Source organism: Mesoplodon mirus (assembly GCF_964341445.2).
Source record: "Mesoplodon mirus genome assembly, chromosome: 8".
In the NCBI taxonomy this organism is placed as follows: Eukaryota; Metazoa; Chordata; class Mammalia; order Artiodactyla; family Ziphiidae; genus Mesoplodon; species Mesoplodon mirus.
In genome coordinates, this window is record NC_138984.1 from 99,625,003 (window position 1) to 99,649,256 (window position 24,254).

The 24,254-nt window shown below is 40.0% G+C and overlaps 1 protein-coding gene across 8 annotated transcripts in view; it reads left to right on the plus strand.

Moving 5' to 3' along the window:
* Positions 1 to 24,254, plus strand: part of IWS1 (interacts with SUPT6H, CTD assembly factor 1) — a 64,732-nt gene that overhangs the window by 22,430 nt on the left and 18,048 nt on the right. For 3 of the 8 annotated variants that reach the window (XM_082631109.1, XM_082631103.1, XM_082631104.1), the window contains exons 4-13: positions 976 to 1,165; positions 1,721 to 1,778; positions 7,295 to 7,392; positions 8,535 to 8,685; positions 10,374 to 10,456; positions 11,942 to 12,071; positions 12,969 to 13,086; positions 16,030 to 16,141; positions 16,726 to 16,782; positions 19,816 to 19,927. In XM_082631109.1, coding sequence (XP_082487235.1) covers positions 976 to 1,165; positions 1,721 to 1,778; positions 7,295 to 7,392; positions 8,535 to 8,685; positions 10,374 to 10,456; positions 11,942 to 12,071; positions 12,969 to 13,086; positions 16,030 to 16,141; positions 16,726 to 16,782; positions 19,816 to 19,927 — 1,109 coding nt within the window. Of the gene's footprint in view, positions 1 to 975; positions 1,166 to 1,720; positions 1,779 to 7,294; positions 7,393 to 8,534; positions 8,686 to 10,373; positions 10,457 to 11,941; positions 12,072 to 12,968; positions 13,087 to 16,029; positions 16,142 to 16,725; positions 16,785 to 19,815; positions 19,928 to 20,397; positions 23,382 to 24,254 lie in introns of those variants that run through there. The other 5 variants (XM_082631106.1, XM_082631108.1, XM_082631105.1 and 2 more) reach the window with 3 other exon arrangements.

The window sequence follows — 24,254 nt, forward strand, 5'->3', positions numbered from 1 at the left end:
AAGTCCTTTTTTTTTTTTTTTACTGGAAAGGGTAATGTTTCAAAAGAATACTTTTACATGAAAACCCAGCCTTATCCAGAGTTAACTGTGGTCTCTTTGACAGCTGCTGTGCTGTCACTACATCCCTTCTAGACAGTAACTGAGCTCCCATGGGTACCTGTCTTCAGTTGTTAAACATTGTTGAATGCCCAAATTCAAGGAAGTTTGTGAGGGACTCTGTTTAGAGATTCCATGTCTCCACAAAGTATTCCAATCTTTACTACTTGATTACTTTTTTTTTTTTTCTTGGGGGTACGCGGGCCTCTCACTGTTGTGGCCTCTCCCGTTGCGGAGCACAGGCTCCAGACGCGCAGGCTCAGCGGCCATGGCTCACGGGCCCAGTCGCTCCACGGCATGTGGGATCTTCCCGGACCAGGGCATGAACCCGTGTCCCCTGCATCGGCAGGTGGACTCTCAACCACTGTGCCACCAGGGAAGCCCTTGATTACTTTTTTATGAAACATCTTTTTGGGAAAAGGCATTTCTTTATAACCCGACAGTTGTTAAAGGAGAAGGGAAAAGAGCACCACATGGGCAGTTTTCTAAGGTCGATGAGAAATTCCAGATTGAGCAGTGATGGATGACTGAGGAACATAGGGATTCCACAAAAGAATATCCAAGCCTTTAGAGTTCTGCTACTATTAGGCAGCATAGAAGAGATTCTACTCTTATTTTCTCTGTTCCCCAAAAGGAAAGGTAGCTATTGATGCCCACTTTTATGTTGATGAAAATCTTCATCTTTTGGCCACTTTTTCCTATATAGCAAATAATTGTAAGATGACTCTGAATCTTTTAGCTATTTATTTTTTATTCTAAACTGTGTATCATGAGGCCTTTGGTTTTTGCCACGTACTGACATTTTAGAGCACCTGTTGTACTTAGTAATACAGTGACTGTGATGGAGTAAGATTAATGATGATTTTTTTTTTTCAACAGCAGCAAAGAAGAGTCGTGTTGTCTCTGATGCAGATGACTCTGACAGTGATGTTATATCAGACAAATCAGGCAAAAGAGACAAGATGATAGCATCTGACAGTGAAGAAGAAGCAGGGAAAGAATTGTCTGATAAGAAAAATGAAGAGAAGGACCTGTTTGGGAGTGATAGTGAGTCAGGGAATGAAGAAGAGTAAGTGACAGTGTAACCTGAACTTCCCAGGGTTCATACAAGGCTGTAGAGAGAGGGGTTTGTCTTTCAGGGTTTTTAAACTTGTATTAAAATTCCGTGTTGAGGTGTAATACAATATACCCTGCCTAATTTCATGACCTTGGGGGACTCAGGATTTTAGGTCCTGAACTATTGCTGCATGCTACAACATGGATGAACCTCAAAAATATTATCTTTAGTGAAAGAAGTGAAGAGGACATGTTATCTGATTCCACTTACGTGAGGCTCAAGAACAGGCAGAACTAATCTGTGGTGGTGGAAATCAGAGTGGTGGTTGCCTCTGGGATGTTGATGGGGGGACTGACTAGAAAGGGCCATAAGGGAACTTTCTGGGGAGATGGAATTGTTCTGTTAGGGTAATGGTTACGTGAATGTGTGCTTTGGTCAAAACCCATTGAAATGGACACTTGAGATCTGCATGTTTTACTGTTATTAAATTATACCCTATTAGAAAAATATTTTATGATTCCTATACAAATGAGAAGAAAGCAAATGAAAGTTTTTTATATTTTCTAGAAATCTTATTGCAGACATATTTGGAGAATCTGGTGATGAGGAGGAGGAAGAATTTACAGTAAGTATAAGATGGAAAGATTTCCTCTTTGATTATGCTTTTTTTGTTTTTATGGCAGTGGTTGTCTAGTAGGAGATTTCAATAAGTAGAAATAAATAGCTATGATGTATCCAGTAGAAAAATCTAGAACAAAGGTATTCAGAAAGTGAAATAAAGGGGTCTACAAAGACATAAAAGGAAAATAATGGACAAAATTGAATTAAAGGGAGGAAGGAACACATGAAGAGACAATGAAAACGCGCTTTATAATGCTAAAGAGAAAGAATCACAGCAGTTACGGAGCTTCTGATTATAGCAATGGCACCTGAGGTAATTTGGACCAGCCCTTCTGCTAAGGACAACTACAGAAGCTAGACAAAATGTTTAAAAAGTCTGCTCATCATCATAAGAACTAGATAACAAAGAATTACTAAGCCAAAAACGAGCAAAAGATAGAAACCTAAAGAGGTAAGCTCAGCATTCAGAACTGCTTTTTCTGGGATGTTCATCTACTCAAGCTGAGAGGCTAAATTTATTTTTGATTGCCTCAAGGCTTAAGAGAGAAAACTGGGAGGTCGGGGCCTGCTGAGGTTAGGGGACCCTTAAAACCCCATGCTCTGGATTGAGATTGCTAGGATTAAGGGTGAACTGGAAGTTAGAATAGCCTTTGCTCAGATTTTAGGCCATCTTTGAGTCATCTAGCAACATAGAGAACCTCAGTCTCAGAAGTTTTTTTGTTCTTTTTTTTTTAACATCTTTATTGGAGTATAATTGCTTTACAATGGTGTGTTAGTTTCTGCTTTATAACAAAGTGAATCAGTTATACATATACATATGTTCCCATATCTCTTCCCTCACCCTCCCTAAGTCTCAGAAGTTTGATTGTAGTGATTCTTAAACCATTGGCTGGCTCTCAGGCACCTGACGTATGCAAACAGAAATCCTTTCAGGACAAAAGTAACATCATCACAGACCTCAAATTATTTCTTTAGTTTTTCAAACACACAGTACACACTTATCTGTAACATTTAAAAAGAAACAATAGTAACAGCAGATAACAGAAATAGACCTAGGGGCTCTAGATATAGGAATTTTAGATACTGCCTTTAAAATATATATATGTTTATTAGCAAGGTAAAGGACTGAAAAGTTTCTTAGAGCCAACAGTTTTTTTAAAATACCTGAAAAAGAACCAAGTAGAAATTCTGGAACTGTGAAAATACGGTAACTGAAATTAAAACCTTGGTGGATGAGTTTAACAACAGATTAGACGTATTTGAAAAGAAAATGAGTGAACTGGAAGGTGAGTTAGAAGGAACTGTGTAGAGGGACTTCCCTGGTGGCACCGTGGTTAAGACTCTGCGCTCCCAATGTATGGGGCCCAGTTTCAATCCCTGGTCAGGGAACTAGATCCCACCTGCATGCCACAACTAAGGAGCCCGCCTGCTGCAACTAAATAAATAAATAGAAGGAACTAAGGAGCCCGCCTGCCGCAACTAAGACCTGTCACAACTAACTAACTAAATAAATAAATAGAAGGAACTATGTAGAATGAAGCATTGATATTAGTGTGGAAAATGTAAAAAGTAAAACATAAATTATGCATGAGAAGGTTTAACAGAGTGACTTGGAATCCCAGAAGGAGAGGGGGAAAATGTATATGTATATATATCAGAAACAGTATTTAAAGAAATGATTCATAAAGCCATAGAGTCTAGAAGTTCTACAAATTGCAAGCAAGATAAAAACAAAGCAATCTACACTTAAATATTGGATTGGCCAAAAAGTTCGTTCGGGTTTTTCTGTAACTTTTTTTTTTTTTTTAATTAATCATTATTTACTTCTGGTTGCACTGGGTCCCTGCTGCTGCACACAGGCCCTCTCCCCGTTGCAGCAAGCAGGGACCACTCTTCACTGAGGCATGAGGCCTCTCACTGCGGTGGCCTCTCCTGCCGTGGAGCACAGGCTCCAGGCGCGCGGGCCCCAGCAGCTGCAGCACACAGGCCCAGCAGTTGTGGTCCGCGGGCTCCAGAGCGCAGACTCAATAGCTGTGGTGCCCAGGCCCAGGTGCCCCGCGGCACATGGGATCTTCCTGGACCAGGGCCCGTACCCGTGTCCCCCACACCGGCAGGCGGGCTCCCAGCCACTGCGCCACCAGAGAAGCCCGTAACTTTTTTTTTAATTAATTAATTTATTTGGCCGCGCTGGGTCTTAGTGGCGGCACACGGGATCTTTAGTTGTGGTATGCAGGATATTTAGTTGCGGCACGCGGACTCTCAGTTGCGACATGCATGTGGGATCTAGTTGTCTGACCAGGGATCGAACCCGGGCCCCCTGCATTGGGAGCGTGGAGTCTTAACCACTGGACCACCAGGGAAGTCCCTTTCTGTAACATCTTATGGAAAAACCTGAATGAACTTTTTGGCCAACCCAATACACCACAGGAAAATTGCAAGAAACCAAAGAAAACAGGAAAGTCTTTAAAGCAGCCAAAGGGAAAAAGATACTGCATTCAGAGAGGCAACTGTTATTTTAACAGCTAATTTCTCAACAGACGTAATAGAATCCAATAACTGCAAACTTAAAGTTCTTTTACATTCAGTAAAAATTCTTTTCAGGAATGAAGGTTCCCTGCTTATTTCATCTTACCAAAATGCCAACTGAAGGAAATACTAAAGGCAGAAAGAAAATCTCAGGTGGAAGGTCAAGGATGCAGGAAGGGAAAAAGAGCAACAAAAGCATGTGGCTAGGTCTAAATGTGTAATGACCATGCAAAACGAAGTCACGTCTGGTGTGGTTTAAAATGCACATAAAATGAAAACATGACAGCAGTAACATTGGGTATTTACGTGGAATTGAAACGTTCACAGGTCTCTGCAAATGTATGTGAAAGTCCATTAGTAGTCTTTGGTAAGTTAGGATGTGCATTGTCATCTCTAAAAAGACTAATGGACTGTGTCACTGCCAACCTAATAGGGAGGGGAAAATGGAATAATAGAAGCGAGTCAATCCAAAAGAAAACAAGAAAAGAGAAAAAGAAATATAGAACGGGGACAATGAGAACGTAGCACATAGTAAGATAGCAGAGATAAACTTTGAGAATATCAGACATCACACTGAAATATATTAAGTGCTCCAATTAAAGGACAAATTAAAGACTGGATGTTAAAAACAGCTATATATTAATTTCGAAATTCATCTGAAACAGAAGATAGAGTTGAAAATAAAAGGATGGAAAAAGGTACTCTCTCCGAACACTAACCAAAAGAAAACTGGTGTAGCTTATATGAATATCAGTGAGGTAGACTTTAAGGCAAAAACCATTGTTCGAGATAAAGAGGGTCGCTTTATATTGAAAAAAGGGTTTAAAATTGTACCTAGCCATGTACCTAGTAATATGGCTTTAAATATGTATAAGCAAAACAAAAATTGACAGAACTGTGAAGAGAATGAACAGATCTGTAATCTAAGTGGAATGTAAACAATGGAATAATCAAGACCAAAAAACCAGGAAAGATAGAAAAGAGAAGTGTCTCTTTTTATATAATCCAGATAGAAGCCCTTTGGAGATTATAAAAGATAAAAATATCTTCTGTTCAGTGGCTTGCCTTTTCACTTTTTAAATGGAGTCTTTGATGAGCAAAAGTTCTTAATTTTAGTGTAAATCAACTTTACCAGTCTTTTCGTTTATGTTGAAAGTTTTCTGAGTTGTAAGAAATTTTTGCCTATCCCCAAGGTTATAAAAATATTCGTCTGAGTTATTCTTTCGAAGCTTGATTATTTTATCTTTTTCGTTTAGTTATATTGTCCACCTGGAATGGGTTTTTGTGTGCAGTATATATGAGATAGTCAAGATTTCCGCCTCCCATTTGTAGTATCTAGTTGAACCAGACTACCCTTTTCCACTATTCTGCCATCTTTGTCATAAATCGAGTATGTATATATTTTCTAATCTGTTTCTGAAGTATCTTTTCTGTTCCATTGGTCTATCCTTGCACCATTAATGCATAACCCTTGATATTTGGTTATTTATGTCCTTTAAGGTTGTTATTCTCTAAGATTGTCTTGGCTTTTCTTGGTTCTTTGCATTTCCATATAAAATTTAAATCAAGCTTTCGCAAAATGTACAAACTATAGACAACATTTTCTGAATGCAATGAAATTAAAAATCAGTGAGCTTCCCTGGTGGCGCAGTGGTTGAGAGTCCGCCTGCCGATGCAGGGGACACGGGTTCGTGCCCCGGTCCGGGAAGATCCCACATGCCGCGGAGCGGCTGGGCCCGTGAGCCTTGGCCACTGAGCCTGTGCGTCCGGAGCCTGTGCTCCACAGCGGGAGAGGCCACAACGGTGAGAGGCCCACGTACCACACACACACACAAAAAATTAGTAATAAAATTAGCACATAAAAGCACCCTTGCCACCCCCAAATTTAAAACTTACTTGTTAAATAGTTCTTGGGTTAAAAAAGAAGTCAGTACTTTCATTACTAAAGCAAGAGAGGATGAAAGTAGATGAATTTAGAGTCTAATTCAAGATAGTAGAAAAATAGTAAATAAGCCTAAAGAAAATAGAAAAGAATTCATTCAACAAATATTCGAGAGCCTGTATGCCAGAGATTGTTTGGACATTGCCCTCATGGGGCTTATACTCAGTTAAGCAACATTTTACAAGCATAAGTTATGTTTCTCTAGTGTGGAGAGTGGACATCAACTTGATTATGGGTTCTGTTCAGTGTAGAAAACAGCATACTAGGGGAACCATTGGGGAGGCCTTTCTAAGTATAACATGAAAGTTGGAAGCTATAAAGAAAAGACTGACCATTTAAATTACATAAAAAATTAAAAATTATACCCAGAAAACATTACCATAAACAAAATCAAACTGTACAGATGTCATGCAGTTCCCGTCATGTAGCAAGGGCTAATTTCCCTAATTTTTAAAGAGATTTTCCATACCAGTAAGACAAAGATCCAACGGAAAACTGGCCATAGGATAATGAGAGTTCACAGAGAAATAGCAACAGATGGCTTTGAAACATGAGAAATGCCCAGCTTTACTCATAATAAGAGGATGCAAAGAAAGCTACAGAGATGCCTTTTGTTTTTTTCAGTCCAAAGGTTGCAAATATCAGTGCTTGATAACCTCCTGTAGTAGTGGGAAGGTGAGGAAACAGGTGAATTTGTGCTTTCCTGGAAGGAGAGTTAATTTGGTGTAACCTCTGTAGAAGACAGTTTGCAGATGTTTCTCAAAATTTCAAATACACATACCTAAATGTCATTAGGGAAATGTTTAAATTATGGTTGCAGTTATTTGGGGAAATCATCTAAAGCCTTAAAAATGAAGAAGGAGACAAGAAAACTAGTAACACTAAGGGCTAGGGTGGGAGGGAGCTTTTTTGCTATCTGCCTTTTGATATCTACTTAATTTTTATCCTTTATGAATGTATTACTTTAAAAATGCAAAATATTAAGAGCAGTTACATAGAAGAGAGTCTGTAATGAGGTTGTGGTAACTCCGGCTAACTTACCCTGCCTTTAGGGTTTTAACCAAGAAGATTTGGAAGAAGAAAAAAGTGAAACACAGGTAAAAGAAGCCGAAGATTCAGATTCTGATGATAACATAAAGAGAGGAAAACAGTAAGTTTGTTTTATTTTTTTAAAAAGGACTTTGTTAAAGAGAACTTTAAAAATGAAGGTAGAGACTAACAAACTTTGTTTTTCTTATTTTGGTTCCTGATTAAGTGTAGGAAAGAATCTTCCATTTTTGTTCTCCCATCTACTTCTCTATATACAGTGCTGTCCAAAAATTATTTGCTGTTGTTATTTTTCTGTCATTTGCCCTGTGCTCAGCTGTCTTAATTTGTGGGGCTGTATGGTTGCCAGGCTTTTCATTTATATCTCACCAAGTAAGTTCTTCTGAAAAATAACCTAATAAAAACTTTTTTTGAGAGAGAGAGAGAAAGCTGATTTGGGGGTCCCAGGGGGGAAGTTTTAGATACAAAGTATTCCTTGACGGTATTTCACATAGTTTTGTTGAGATGGTTGGAATCTATGTTCAGAAGAATCTAGTGTCATGAAAGGTGACAAACATAGAATGATTTGTTAGTTACTGTTTATAAAGATGATGCTTTAACTCCTAGTGACATGCAAGAATTAAGCTGAATGAGTTTGGCAGTACCTTTGGAAATTAAATTATAAACCATATCATCTTATTTATATGATAGAGGCAGAGAGCATATTAGCTCCTCGTTAAGTATAAAGATTCAGGTAAAGCTACAAAGTCTTTTTGAGGCTCTTATCAGATTTGTAGATCTCCATCTTTATCTCAGTCACATTATGTTTTGAGAGTTATACTTCTTATCACTAAAAAACAGCGGGTTTTTTTTCCCTACTTATTCTGTATAAGACAAAAATATTCAGATAATTGGAAACCACTCTTTCCCCCCGCAAAAAGGCAATGCAACTAAAACTGAACCATGGAGTTGCGGGCAAAACTTGACATTTGAAATTGTCTTTTTCAGGCTAACACATGTAAGCACGAACATAGTGTATGAAGGCGTAGGACTATTAGTATGTAATATGTAACTGTTGGGAAGTTGAGCATAAAATTTATGATCACTTGTTCTTTTAAAAGCAATTTTAAAAGTACTTGCACTTTAAAAGAAAGTAGCACTTCACTGAGTTAGAATTAAGAAAGTTGGTGGTTCTTAACTGTCATAAAAGAAAATGTGTATTTAAAAGGGAATTTATATTTCACTTAATTTTGGGTTACCGCTTAGCATGGACTTTCTGTCGGACTTTGAGATGATGTTGCAGCGGAAAAAGAGCATGAGTGGCAAGCGCAGGCGTAACCGTGATGGTGGCACTTTTATTAGTGACGCCGACGACGTTGTGAGCGCCATGATTGTCAAGATGAATGAAGCTGCTGAGGTGAGATACGTCACTTCTAGCTTCATCTTTCTTTCTCCCACATAATTGATGATGTGGCCTTTTTTGTTTTGTTTGTTTGTGAGGCATGTGGGATCTTAGTTCCCAGACCAGAGATCGAACCTGCGTCCCCTGCATTGGAAGCATGGAGTCTTAACTGCTCGACCGCCAGGGGAGTCCCTGTTTTGCTTTGTTGTTTTCGCCGTGCAGCTTATGAGATCTTAGTTCCCCTACCAGCGATTGAACCCGGACCCTCGGCAGTGAATGTGCAGAATCTTTTAACTATTGGACCACCAGGGAATTCCTGCCATTTTTTTTTAAACTTAATCCTTGCTTAAACTACATTAAAAATACTTTGTTTTTTTTATAATAAGCATTTACTGTTCTAAATTTTAAGCATGGAAATAATTTTAATTTTTTTTTTTTTTTTGTGGTACGAGGGCCTCTCACTGGTGTGGCCTCTCCCGTTGCGGAGCACAGGCTCCGGACACGCAGGCTTAACGGCCATGGCTCATGGGCCCAGCCGCTCCGCGGCATGTGGGATCTTCCCGGACCAGGGCACGAATCCATGTCCCCTGCATCGGCAGGCGGACTCTCAACCACTGCGCCACCAGGGAATCCCCAATAATTTTAATTTTTAAGTGTGTTTTAGGAAAAAAGTGAAAAGACTAAGTATTAAGTAAAATGGGCCTTTTTAGCTGAATTGGTTTGCTGGTTTTATGGGGGAGTGATTTTGTTCTCAGGTTCTGCTGGTTTACCACAAAGTGATGTTTCTTCACATACAAAAAATTATAAACTCATATTTATTATGTTATAAACCTGTGTCATTCTTTTGTCTCTGATCAAATGATTGCATTTAACTCACCGCATTTAAAAATTCTGCTCAAATTGCAAAAATTCCCCAAGTATTATGTTTAAAAACAAGTCCTGCTCTTTTAGAGACACTTGCTGAAGTATTTATAATCCAATGACGTGTGTCTAGGATTTGTTGCAAAATTATTCAAGGGTGAAGGGAAAAGTAGCTAGAGAGAGAGCTAAATAAGACTGGCCATGTGTGTTTAATTGTTGAAATGTACATGACAGGAGTGTATTATTTTGTTTTGTATGTCTGTAGAGTTTAAAATTTTCTATAATTAAAAAAGTAGGGGGAATTCCCTGCTTGCCCAGTGGTTAGGACTCTACGCTCTCATTGCCGAGGGCCCGGGTTCGATCCCTGGTTGGGGAACCAAGATCCCATAAGCTGTGTGGCCTGGCAAAAAAAAAAAAAACAACTAGGAAAAAAATACCCAAGCAAATACTAAAACTCTTCTTTAATAGCATATTCTTTTATCTTTCTTATAGGCCTCATAGCTGCAAAATTATTCTTGATGATAAACCAAATTTTTCCATGTATAATTTGTACCTTGAATGAACTCTGAAAACTTGATAGTTATGCCAATATTTTAAATTAAAATTGTTCCTCTCAATTTGTAGTTGTTAAAACTAGTTATTCTAATAGTTTTGTGGGTTTTGGCTCTGCAGAAAGTCTATTCTTTATGTAATTATTCTTTCTTGTAGGAAAAACTGTAGTGTCTTGGAAAATTGCTGCTTTATTATATTTAAAGTTTAGAATTATAGTGGTTATAATTCACTATTAACAATTGCCCTTTTTTCCTTTTTTTCTTTTTTTAAATCTTTTTCTTCCTGGATAGGAAGACAGACAGTTGAATAATCAAAAAAAGCCAGCACTGAAAAAATTAACGTTATTACCTACTGTGGTCATGCACCTTAAGAAGTAAGTATTCTGTTTTCTTGGAAAAGTGTTTCCATTCATTCATTCATTCATTCATTCATTCATTCATTCATTTATTTATTGACTACATTGGGTCTTTGTTGCTGCATGCGGGCTTTCTCTAGTTGCAGCAAGCGGGGGCTGCTCTTCATTGCGGTGCGCTTGCTTCTCATTGCAGTGACTTCTCTTGTTGCGGAGCACGGGCTCTAGGCGCGCAGGCTTTAGTAGTTGTGGCTCGCAGGCTCTAGAGCATGCGCTCAGAGTTGTGGTGCACAGGCTTAGTTGCTCCACGGCATGTGGGATCTTGCCGGACCAGGGATCAAACAAGTGTCCCCTGCATTGGCAGGCGGATTCTTAATCACTGTGCCACCATGGAAGTCCGAAAAAGTGTTTCCTTTTAATGGAATGATATTCAAGCTGTGTACTAGTATTCTAGAGAGATTAAAGAATGATTGCCTTCTGTAAATTTACAGAAAAATAATAATGAATAGAATTTCCTAGATTATTACTTTATCACAAATTTTTCCTAAACTTTGATGCATGGTGCAAACAGAACAAATAGCAAACTGATATTAATGAAAGAAAAACTTGGAAACCACTTATTTTGTTCTTTATAGACTGTTTAGAGTCTGGTAAAGTTGCATCTTTTTTCCCAGTGTGATTGAGAACAGAGCAAAAATCCTGGGAGACTACTTGAAGCACATATTGAATAAGACTCATGTGTCCTGTTATATCGTGAATTATGTCACTGGTCCTTCTGCAGGTTCTTTTCATTGGTTTGCTCACATTCCTGAGCAACTTTGATTTCTCCTTGAACTCAGCAGTAGCCTTCTTTTGATGGCTAAAGAAGTGCATTAGTACACCAATGAGCCAGCCATATGGTCTAGGACTTTCTACTAGAAGATTGCTACCTCTATCCCAACAGAAAAAATTATCTGTGCCAGATTTCATATATATAATGTCATGTTCCCTGTTACCATAATTGATTCTATTACATAAAATGGAATTTGAATAGTATCAGTATTTCATTGGGATTTTTTTCTGCTAGGAGAATGGTATTCTCCCTGGTGTCCTGCAAAGAATAGTACAATTCTGGGTTCTGTCTTACTTGAAACAGTTTGAGGATCACTATTCTCATAGATTAAACATTTTTTTTTCTTAGCTGTAATAATTAAAGCTCATTATTCTTACAGTCTGTACCATTCATATCAGCATTACCTTGTGTAATTTGGTGTGTTTTTTTTTTCCTTGAACACATCATCTTTACCTATCAAGTCTGTTTGTTTCTTGAAAATAGGAACTAAATTTCATATTGACTGTTGAAGTCTATGAATAGGTGCTCAGTAAATAATGTATATGAGTCAGTTTTTAAAAGCAGTTTTTGGAAACATCACTAAATCTGTAAGAAAATCCAAAGGAAGCTACAATAGAATCAACATTCACAGACTTGACTTTTTTTTTTTTTTTTAATTCTTCTTCTTATTACAGGCAGGACCTTAAAGAAACATTTATTGACAGTGGTGTGATGTCTGCCATCAAAGAATGGCTCTCCCCTCTACCAGATAGGAGTTTGCCGGCACTAAAGATTCGAGAAGAGCTGTTGAAGATTCTGCAAGAGGTCAGAGGCAGATAATCTGACTTGTTTGCTCTTCATTAATTATCTACTGTGGTTTGTATTATCATAACCTCTGTATTTTGCCATATATTTATATATCGTCTCTGCCACAGCCTATCAGAAGAGGAGTTTTATTAGGTGTGTTTATTAGGAACATACCGAATAAAATGAGCATAAAAGGAAGGCCTTTTAAAACTTCGTGTGACTGTGGTATTGAAGGAAAAAAGATCTTGGAGTAGCTCTGGTTTATCTGAGGAGAGTAGTATAGTAGTGGGCATGTTGTAGGGAGGCACTTGAAGTAGAAAGAGCACCAGCTTCAGCATCAGATAAGCATGCGTTTGAATCTTGATCTGGGCCACCTTTATGTGGCTGAGACACCTTGGGCAAGCTACTTAACTTCTGAAGGAATTCCCGAGGAACCTGCTACGTGCCAGGTGTTTTTTAAATATATAGGTTCATTTATTCCTCACAACAAACCTGCAAGGTAGGTGTGTTATCTCCATTTTACAGATGAGGAAATTAAGACTCAGAGAAGTTAAATGACTTGTCCAAGGTCACATAGCTAGCAGATGGCTGTGGTTGGGTTCAGACTTAGGTCTGTTTGGTTCAGAGGCCTGAGAGGACCCTTGATTTATTAAGCTGCTAACCTCTGAGGACGCTTAGTTCACACTTTCTCACACTGTTAAGTTTCACTTCAACTCAGTGGTAGTACTGAACTCTCAACTGCTGATGTAACCACAAAGTATCTTTGTGTTCAGTGTCGGTAGATCCTGAAAGTAGGACTTTTTTGTTATTTGTTCTATTGTGCACGAACCAGGTCTTGCAGGCCCTCTAGAGTAGATTGGCAGGACTCCCAGCTTCAGAATGATTAATATGTATGTCTGTGTTTATGTTCCCCAGCTACCTAGTGTGAGCCAGGAGACCCTGAAGCATAGTGGGATTGGACGAGCAGTGATGTATCTCTATAAACACCCCAAGGAATCAAGGTCCAACAAGGACATGGCAGGGAAATTAATCAGTATGTACATTTTTCTTTTTGTTTGGTGTGTTTATGTATAGAGAGAGACATGTATATATAAAAGCTAACTATATTTTTACCAATTTTCATTTAAAAGGAGTCAATGAAATGGAGTAGGAAAATTTTTTGATACCTTCTTATAGGTACTAAGCTTTTTTCCCTTAGACTTAAAATGCTTAAAAACCCTTAAAATATATTTAAATATGCTATCCAGTATATAACAAGTAAAATGATGCATTTTCTAATCATGGATCAAGAGCATGTAGAGAGAGAGGGATTAGAATGTCGGCCCTAGAGTCGGTCATACCTGGGTTCAAATCCTAGATTTACCACCTACCTTACTACATATCCTTGGGCTAGTGATTTAAGCTTCTAAGCCTTGGTTTCCTCCTCTGTGAAAGAGAGAATTACGTGTTTAGTTTGAGTTGTCTTAAAGAATGAGTGAGAAGGTGTATGTAAAGCATGGTACCTAGAATATAGTAAGTCTTCCAGAAATGTTAGCCACGCCTGCTATTGCTGTTATCTTTATAATGGTCTCCAAAGCCTTTGTGTGTTATTACTTAATGATAACAGAGATCCAGAGGCATCTAACTGAAGTTCATTTACTCAGTTGCCATATTGTTTATGAACACCACATGCGTCTTCATCATCCTCCTTAACTCTTCCTGTGCTTTGTGTTGGAAAGAAATTTTTAAACTTCAAGACTAATTTGAAATAGTAACTACTTTTGTGTCTAAATACAGTAGTTATTTTTCTATTGAATGTTTAAGACTATCAAAAGCCTTTCTAGAAATTTTTTTATAAACTAGAGAAGTATTATATCTTCGATCTTATTAATAATCTGTAGCTTATTGCCTATTAAACAATAAGCTTTTGATGCTTTGATGCAGTGGTTCTCGGCGTTCTTTTTGCCCTAGGCAAGAGAGAAGCAGACTGTTCCCACTGGTACCTGTCATGTACTACAGGTGATTCTGAATCCAGGGTTGGGGACAGCGGGTCAGTTTTTAAAGAGATAGAGACTCCCCTGAGACTCCTTGCTTCCTTCTTAGTTTGACAACACCTGTGTTCTGTCTGTAAAGGTCCTTTTTGTTTTGATACAATGAAGCGATAAGAACAAAGACATCAGCTGGCACCTCTGGACTCTTACTGGCTAAACAGTGTACATGTAGTACTCTTTTGTGTGATCACCTTAGCAGCTTTCTTAGACTTAATGCAGTACAGACCCGACATCTGTACTATCAAAATGTAATTTTTAAAGATTTAGACCATTGTGACAAGTAATAAGGGAGTTGTTTTTGGTTAGAGTAAGAAAGTAGAGGAATTTCAAGATTTTCTGTTTTCAATATTTGTAAATGATGTGACCGACAAGGGGTTAATATCCAAAATATACAAACAGCTCATGCAATTCAATATCAAAAAAAAAAAAACCATTAAAAAAATGGACAGAAGACCTAAATAGACATTTCTCCAAAGAAGACATTCAGATGGCCAACAGGCACATGAAAAGATGCTCAACATTGCTAATTATTAGAGAAATGAAAATCAAAACCACAGTGAGGTATCACCTTGCACCAGTCAGAATGGCCATCATTAATAAATCTGCAACTAATAAATGCTGGAGAGGGTGTGGAGAAAAGGGAACCCTCCTACACTATTGGTGGGAATGTAAATTGGTGCAGCCACTATGGAAAACAATATGGAAGTTCCTTAAAAAACTAAAAGTAGAACTTTCATACGATCCAGCAATTCCACTCCTGGATATATATCCAGAAAAAAAATGAAAACTCTAATTCAAAAAAGTACATGTATCCCAATGTTCATAGCAGCATTATTTATGATAGCCAAGACATGGAAGCAACCCAAACGCGCATCAACAGACAATTGGCTTAATAAGATGTGGTACATATATACAATGGAATACTACTAAGCCATAAAAAAGAATGAAATATTGCCATTTGCAGCAGCATGGATGGACCTAGAGAATATTGTGCTTCGTGAAATACATATTCCACATATAAGTGATATCATATAGTACTTGTCAGACAAAGACAAGTACTATATGATATCACTTATATGTGGAATCTAGAAAATAATACAAATGAATCTGTATACAAAACAAACATACAGACATAGAAAACAAACTTACAGTTATCAAAGGGGAGAGAGAAGTGGGGGGGAGCAAATTAGGAGTATGGGATTAGCAGATACAAAATATTATACGTGAAATAGATAAGCAATAAAGATACACTGTATAGCACAGGGGATAATAACCTATAATGGAAAAGGCGTCTGCCAAAGAAAGAATCACGGGCTTCCCTGGTGGCGCAGTGGTTGAGAGTCCGCCTGCCGATGCAGGGGACACGGGTTCGTGCCCTGGTCCGGGAAGATCCCACGTGCCGCGTAGCGGCTGGGCCCGTGAGCCATGGCCGCTGAGCCTGCGTGTCCGGAGCCTGTGCTCTGCAATGGGAGAGGCCACAACAGTGAGAGGCTGCACCGCAAAATAAATAAATAAATAAATAAATAAAATCACTATGCTGTACACCTGAAACTAAATATTGTAAATCAACTATACTTCAATTAAAACAAACAACAGAAGATTTTCTGTTTTCAAGAGACTAAATTTAGGAATTAAACTGTCTTTATGAAATAACACAGTTAGTTGATGACTATCAAAGTGAGTTAGATGTTACTTTCTTTAAGCCTCTGTGGTGATTACAGGTTTAAGTGATCTTTTTATATTGAATTTTCTGAATCAGCTGGAGCTAGTTGTGATGCTGGTATCATGCTGTGTTTATTCTACAAATGGTCCTGAAATAATGTTATCTTTAAGGAAAGAATGTTCTTAATGCCTAGAATGACATTACACTAGAGTATGATTATTTCAAAGAATGGTAGTAGGAATGCTACTTTATGGGCTAAATAATTAATTTTTCTCTGTTGTAGATGAATGGTCTCGGCCTATATTTGGTCTTACCTCAAACTACAAAGGAATGACAAGAGAAGAAAGGGAGCAGAGAGACCTAGAACAGATGCCTCAACGGCGAAGAATGAACAGGTAGGAGGGAACAGGTATGAGTAAGTGGAGTAAATGTTATTGTTGCGATAACTCGGGGGGGGTGTCGGTAATTAAGATCATTAAGAAACCCACAAGATGGTAGGATTTTGTCTTTGCTTGATATGTCTTGTAGTTCATGATACCTTTTTAGTTTAAATGTGGTAGTGTACAGTGAAGCTCCACACCCCCTCCCCTCCCAGGCTTTTCTGTTTGGATCTGGCCTCTGCCACCGTTCTGGAGGTTGCTTAGGTTGTTTCAGCCTTTTGCAGAAAAAACTTTCTCAGTCCCATTTCCAGATCCTTAAGAGAAAAAAAAAGTTTCGATTTGTATCAATAAACTGGATGTAATTGCATCCAAGATGGCAGAATCATTACAGGTGAGTGAAACCTGGTGTGCAAATGATCATTAAAATAAGTAGTACTTTTATAATACAATATTAGGAATTATTTCCCCTGATCCAGTGTAAAGGACCTAATAACGGTGGTCTAAGTTTGATATTTCATTTTGCTCTTTTTTCCTTTATAAGGTTATAAGTTATAAGGTCCTGACATTTCCTAATAACTCGTCAATTACTTTTTTCCCAGCACTGGTGGTCAGACACCCCGAAGAGATTTGGAAAAGGTGCTGACAGGAGAGGAAAAGTAAGATTTTTGTATTGATTTTCAATGTAGACTGTATTGGGAATGTTCTGCTTGCTGCTTTAAGAAAAACAGCAAATGAAATGATGCTCTGTTCACATTGGCAGGGGATGATTCCTAGTGTAGTATTTATTGAATATTCACATTCTGTGGGTCCCCTGGAGGTCATAAGAAGATGGAGAAATAGTTCATTCAATAAAGATTTTGTTGCTGCTTGCTATGTGCTAGACTCTCTGGTAAACTCTGAAAATACAGAATCAAACTAAAAGTAGTCCATTCTCTCAGAAAGTCTTTAGAGGGATTGCAGACCAAGGGGAGAGCTTGAGCAAAGATGTGGGCTAAGCACGCAGGCCTGTTTTAGGGATGGCAGGTAGTCGGGCAGTAGTATGGTGCCTGAGGTGGTGGAAGATCAGGTTGGAAATGCAGATGTTGACCAAATTCTGAAGGGCTTTAAGTCAAGATGAGGAATTCTCACTTCTCTTTGTGGTTTCCTAGAAAGTTTTTGAGCATGGACATGAAGCTGTCAGATTGATATGGAATGCTTCTGCTGGTAGCACGATGTAGGATGGGTTGCAGGGCAGAGGAACTGAAGGCAGTGATACAGCTAAACTGAGACTGTAACGGAGAAGCAGAAGGGTGAGGAGGCGCCTCACAGGTGTGCAACTGCCAGGAGTCTGGCTGGGTGGGCGAGAAGTTGGCTAGAGTTGAAGATACCAACCAGAATTTTAAACTTAAGTAACTGAGATGATGGTATTACCCTTCACTAGAGCGGAGAGGAGGAGTGGATGTGAAGACATAGATGATGTCTGTTTTGAGCATATTAAATGTAAGGTGACTGAGATAGTCCTATAATTATCCTGGGCTTAGAACTGGAATTTGGGCTAGAGACATAGATTTGATAGTTACCTCTGTAGAAAAGATTTTTGACTCAAGAGAGTACAGAGTGGGCTTCCCTGGTGGTGCAGTGGTTGAGAGTCTGCCTGCCGATGCAGGGGACACGAGTTCGTGCCCCGGTCCGGGAAGATCCCACATGCCGCGGAGCGACTGGGCCCGTGAGCCATGGCCGCTGAGCCTGCGCGTCCGGAGCCTGTGCTCCGCAACGGGAGAGGCCACAACAGTGAGAGGCCCGCGTACCGCAAAAAAAAAAAAAAGAGAGAGAGTACACAGTAAAAAATAAACTGAACCCTTTGAAAAGGGGCGTAGCCAGTGAAGGCCAGTGAGCAGATGTGGTCCTACACGTTGGAGGAGAACCCAGAGGAGAATGAGGCCACGCTTGAGGGGGCCGTGGCAGAGGGTAGGCTTCACGGGGGTTTGTGCAGTGAGGGCTGGCAATCAGGCAGCACCCAGATCGCAAAAGGAGAACGAGAAATGAGCTAGAGGGAGCAAGTGTCGTTTGCTCGTGGACAGGTGTGCTGACAGTGGCTTCAGGGGAAAAATAAGAGTTGTGGGAGATTTTCTAGTCAGTTAATGTATATGAAAGTTATAGAAGTTTCAGTTCACGTATATGAAAGTTACAGAAGCTTGATACTAAGAATGGAGTAAACCATACAAGGGAATAGAAACAATTTTAGAATTTTTTAGCCTTCTCTTCCTCTTCTTCCCCCACCTCCACAAATACCCACCCTCCGTTTACCACTGAGGTGGTTAGTTACCTAAAAGGTTGAATGATTCGAATTCCTAGACATCAGATAGGCTTTACTTTTGAAGGATGGTAGTCTTAGGTTAGTCTAGCATGATAGTTCTCAAATTTGTACATAAAAGTTACTGTATGTGACGCCATCCAGTGCTGGCAAGGATGCAGAGAAACTAGATCACTCATCCATTGCTGTGGGGTGAAATGGTACAGCTGCCCTGGAAAGTAGTTTGGCAGTTTCTTGTAAGGTTGGACATGCAACCACCATACAACCCAGCACTTGCACAAGATTCTTAGGCATTTATCCCAGAGAAATGAAAACTTATGTTTGTGCAAAAACCTGTCCATTAGTAGTACAGCTTTATTCGTAATAGTCCACAACTGGAAACAACCCAGATGTCCTTCAGCAAGTGAATGGTTCAACAGACCTAGTATATTCATACCATAGAGTACTGCTCAGCAATTAAATGGGACAAAATATTGATCGATGTAACAATTTGGTTGGATCCTCAAGGGCATTATGTTGACTGGATAAAGCCAATTTCTAAAGGTTACATGGTGTATCATTCCATTTATATGACATTCTTCAGATGCCAGCATTACAGAAATTAATAGATTCATGGTCACCAGGGCCTAGGGACTGGGCAAATGGCTAGGGAGGTGGACATGTTTACTAAAGGGCAATAGCAGGGATCCTGTGGTGGATACACGAACTTACACACATAATAAAATTGCATAGAACTAAATACACACACAGATAAATGAGTGCAAGTAAAACTGGGGAAATGTAAATAAAAATTGATGGATTATAGCAACATCAATATCCTGGTTGTAATATTGTACTATAGTTTTTGCATGTTGTTACCTCTGGGAGAGACACTGGATCTCTCTGCATTAATTCTTGCAACTGCATGTGAATCTATAATTATCTCGAACTTGTTTAAAAACAAGAAACAGACCAAAAAATTACTGTATGAGTTGCCATATGCAAAACCACGTAAACTACTTTATGGGCATACTCAATCTGGGGGGTCATTTTGACTCTCTGGTTTTTCACCTCACAAGTGAACACATCACATGAGTGACTTTGTTAGACCAGAGAAATTGAGATTCAGAGTCCTGATGGAGGAACCAGCCTTAGAAAGGAGAGATGCGATTATACCTGAAGCTGAGGAGAGGTGAAGAGGAGTCCTGAAAATGCAGAGGAAATTGGCTTTGAGGGGGAAGTTGAGCCATTGGTACAGCAGTGTGAGTGATGATGCGGCCATCTAAGACACACAGCAGGATACTGGAGCGGGTGACTTCCGGAGGGCAGAGGAGGTTTGACACAGATGTGCAGCCGAATGGGGTGGACCCGGGTGTGGTCGGCTACATAAGCAGCATGCTCTTCTTCCCGTTCTCAGGGCTCTTAGACCTGGAGATCCTGGATTCTGTGCCCGGGCAAGGGTCCCCATGCCCTCGAACAAGGACTATGTTGTCAGGCCCAAGTGGAATGTGGAAATGGAGTCGTCCAGGGTAAGCGAGCAGGGGGACAGCAAGGTGGATCTGAAATGCAGATTACTGTTCATCTTTTACTTCGTGTTTAATAACCCTTAACAGCTCTTAAGGTTTATCTGATTTGACGAGAGCTATTTTCTGGTCACTTATCTAGCCAGATCACTTATTGCTGATGAGGTTTACTTCAGACTTAAAGAAACATTATCAAGTTGGGAAGTTTCCTCTTATTAATCCCTTTATTTCAACTGAATCTTGAAGCCTAGAGTGTTTTGGTACAGTCGTTTTTTTTTTTTAAGAACCCTGAGAAACAAAACACACCTGCTTCTGCAACCTACCCCTCCCTTTCTATTCAGCTGTTTTAAGTAATTCTGTTGTGAAGTGTTTATTAGGGTAGACACTTCCTCTGCCATCACTGTAAATACTATTCGGTGATCCTTATTGCTTCTCAGTAATCTTTTTTTATTCTCCGTTCAAACTACTCTTTCTAGCCTGGTATTCTTAAAAAGGGCCTAAGCCGATTGGAAAAGCATAAGAGGCGATTTGCAGAACAGAAACGACTCAGCAAAGTGCACCGTGCTGTCAAGTTCAGCATTGAAGGCAACAGGATGCCCCTGTAGGCCTGGCCCTACCAGAGCGTATCCGGGAGGTATCCCCAAAGAAGCATGCTCTGTGCATGGGCTTGAGTTGTCAGCAGCTAGAGTGAAAACAAGTGTGTGTGTGCTTTCTTAACCAGAAAAGGCCAGGACCACTTTTAGTTTATGAAATAATGACCCTAACAGGCACTTAGTGACATTCTAGTCCTCTTGAATATTGAGAAATTGATACGGGATCCCCTTCCTAGAGACTAATAGATAATTACCTCACGGCTAGGCATTTTGGTCTTTCTGACTGGTACCCTTTTTATTAAAAAGGTTTTTGTTAGGGCCTGGAATCCTAGTGGTCTCCCTTACAGGCATGTAAATTGGTTAGTAACGTCTTCGTGAAAGGGAGGTGGCTTCCTGTTGTCAGTGGCTCAGTAACTGCATTTGAGGGCTCATTGCATAAAGCCTGACACTGAATATTTAGGAGATAAATTTAATACATATTCAGTTCATGGTCGGAAATGAAGAAGACTTTGAAACATTCATAAAGCCAGACTCACTGACCTGCTGTGCTCGGTTAACGGTGGCGCCTTTGCGGCAGTGCCCTCTTGAGCATCTTTCTGAGCATTGCCTTCCTTTTGTGACTCCTCCGTGACCCCTGCTTTGGCAGCTATTTCCACGGACACACTCACCTTCCTGCCGTTTCACTTTGTTGTTAAGCTACTATCAAAACAAAGCACACAGTCTTAATTAATGAGAATAAATAAAGGATAGAAGAGCACTGGTTCAGTGCTAAGAATTTCTTCATCTCTACTTCCTTCCCTTTTTTCTTCCCACCCCCCCTTTTTTAGGCCACATCTCAGGGCTTGTGGGATCTCAGTTCCCTGACCAGGGATTGAACCCCGGGCCTCGGCAGTGAAGAACGTGAAATCCTAACCACTAGGCCACCAGGGAAGTCCCCTTCCTCCCTTTTTTCTTCTTTCCATTTCCATGTCCCTTGATATCCCTCCTTCCCCTCCTACCACTCCTGTTTCTCTTTACCTTTACTTTTCTCACTGTCTCTTCCATCCTTTTATTCCTCTCTTTCGTAATACATTTTCTCCCCCAGCACACTATTTTGAGAATCAAGAACTATCATAGGGCAGTGAAAAACGTAATAAAAAATCCTAGTGGCCAGTCTTCTTTGGAAGGGCATGTGCCTGTCTGATGGTGTTGCTGCTTCTGATCCCACCCTCCCTGTAGGTGATGGGGAGGTGGGCAGAGGTGGCCCAGCCTGTTGCTAGAGCGAGAGGTGACCAGCGTGGCGAGAGGGGAATTCAAGCAGAGTTCTTCTCCTTCATCCCCAACACTCCCCAGGTCAAAACGGGCTGGTATTTATCTTGGCCTGTGTCTGGCTTATAGAGCTCTGTCAAAAAAAAGAAAAATAATAAGGCATGTTTTGGGGGCTGGTAGTCCCATGTTACATTTCAGTAAATTGTCCTTAAACCACCTGACACTGTTTTCCTGTTCAAGAAGGTTCCTTACATATTCACTCAAGGCTTTCGCATTGCACAGGCACTAATGAGTGTTACTAGAAAACATGTTTCCCAAGAAGAAAATTGGAGTGAGTAAATGGCTTTCAAATGAAACTTTTTGTTTTAAATGTAATTTTTATTTTTGAAATTACGAGAGTAAATATACTAGAGAATAAACCCCATTCCCAAAGTCCTGCTCTTCCCCTGTGTAAGTCACCACTGTTAACAGTTTTGATGTGTTACATGTATTTTCAGTAATGCTTTAAACTTAGTTTTTTCTGCTTATAATTGTAGAAAATTTTGAGAGGATAAAGAGAAAAATCACTCACCACTCAAAAGCAATTTGATAAAATTTTTGCCTTGTTTTCTATTGATACTTTAATATAATTAAAATCATACTGTATAGAATTTTGATCACTTCTCATTAAACCACCTTATAGTTGTCATTTGTAATGGCTGCATAATAGTCTGTCATGTGAATATATAATCTGGCTGTTCATTCCTCTACGGTTTCTGATTTTCCGCTTCTAAATAATGCAGTGCCCTGTGCTACGTTGTATGTTTATATGCTAACGTTTTCCATGGAGGCTTTTAAAAGAACATTAAAATGGTACAAGCGGTGCATGTTTTTATATAAACTTTCAAATACGAAAAAGCACAAATGAAATGAACGTCACTTGTAATCCCACCACACCTTAAGATTAACATGTTGGGTTCTTTCTCCCCAGTCCTTTATGTATTTGTACATAAGTATTATTACTGGTTTGGAGAGGGTTTTGTTGGAGGTGGTGGTGTTTTTTGGTTTTTGTTTTTTAACGTTTAAGCAAAATTGTGATCATACTCATTTATACCTTGTTGGGTTTGTGTTTTACTTAACATGGTAATAATTCATTTGAGTTAACATTCTTCAGTGACTTAATATTGTATTGTAATATGACTGTACCATATTTATTTAAGCAAACCCATCTTGCTAATTAATCTTTTGGGCTACTTTTGGTTTTTCACTGATAAAGCAGTGCAGCATATACAGTTTTACTGTCCTAAGGAAGTGGTGTAGGGTTGACAAATCAAGAGAGAAGTCATTGAATTTGACAGGCTAGGTACTCAGTTCTGTGTGTTTTCAGGCTTGGGGTAACCAGGCATCTGCCACATACAAGTCATACAAGCTGTAACCAGGAGTAGATCAACGCAGCCTGGGCACGTCCCAGTTGCTGAGGCTAGAGGGCTCAAATTATTAGAGAAGGTCCTGGGAGTGGACAAGGAGAAGTCCAGGCTGATGGGTAGAGCTGTTGGGAGTTGGGCAGTTGGCAGAGATCTGAGCAGGTTAAGGCTTCCGTTGTGGACTGATTGCAGGTACTAAAAATCAGGGCACGGGCTTCCCTGGTGGCGCAGTGGTTGAGAGTCTACCTGCCGATGCAGGGGACACGGGTTCGTGCCCAGGTCCAGGAGGATCCCACATGCTGCGGAGCGGCTGGGCCCGTGAGCCATGGCCGCTGGGCCTGCGCGTCCGGAGCCTGTGCTCCGCAACAGGAGAGGCCGCAACAGTGAGAGGCCCGCCTACCGCAAAAAAAAAAAAAAAAAAATCAGGGCACATTGTCTGAAAGGAAATGAGATCTTCGGGACTGTCTAGAAATCCGGGGTATTGCATGCATAGCGTGACAGTCGTATAGCTTTCTCACCTGATGATGAATTTTTATGCTCCCGTAGAGTACCAGTGCCCAGTATTAAAATTGATATAAAATAATATTTGGAATTGGGATGTATGCAGAAAGTCTAGGATGGATGATCAGTGCGGCTCTTGTTCAAGAATGACTTAGAGGTCTTTGCTTATAACTGAGGTGGAAGATGAGTCCAGAGGTGAGATAAGGCTTGTGGGAGGTCTCTCCAACGCAGAAGAACTTGACGACACTGGTACCGACCCTAGAATGTCTCCTAGTCTCCACCTTATTTTAGCATTCTTTGAATTGAGCTTCACAGGTGATTCAGTAGTAAACATCTGGGGAGAAGAAATAGAAAATCCCATCTTTTTTTTTTTTTTTTTTTTTTTTTGCGGCACGCAGGCCTCTCACTGCTGTGGCCTCCCCCGCTGTGGAGCACAGGCTCCGGACGCGCAGGCTCAGCGGCCATGGCTCACGGGCCCAGCCGCTCCGCGGCATGTGGGATCTTCCCGGACCGGGGCACGAACCCGTGTCCCCTGCATCGGCAGGCTGACTCAACCACTGCGCCACCAGGGAAGCCCAGAAAATCCCA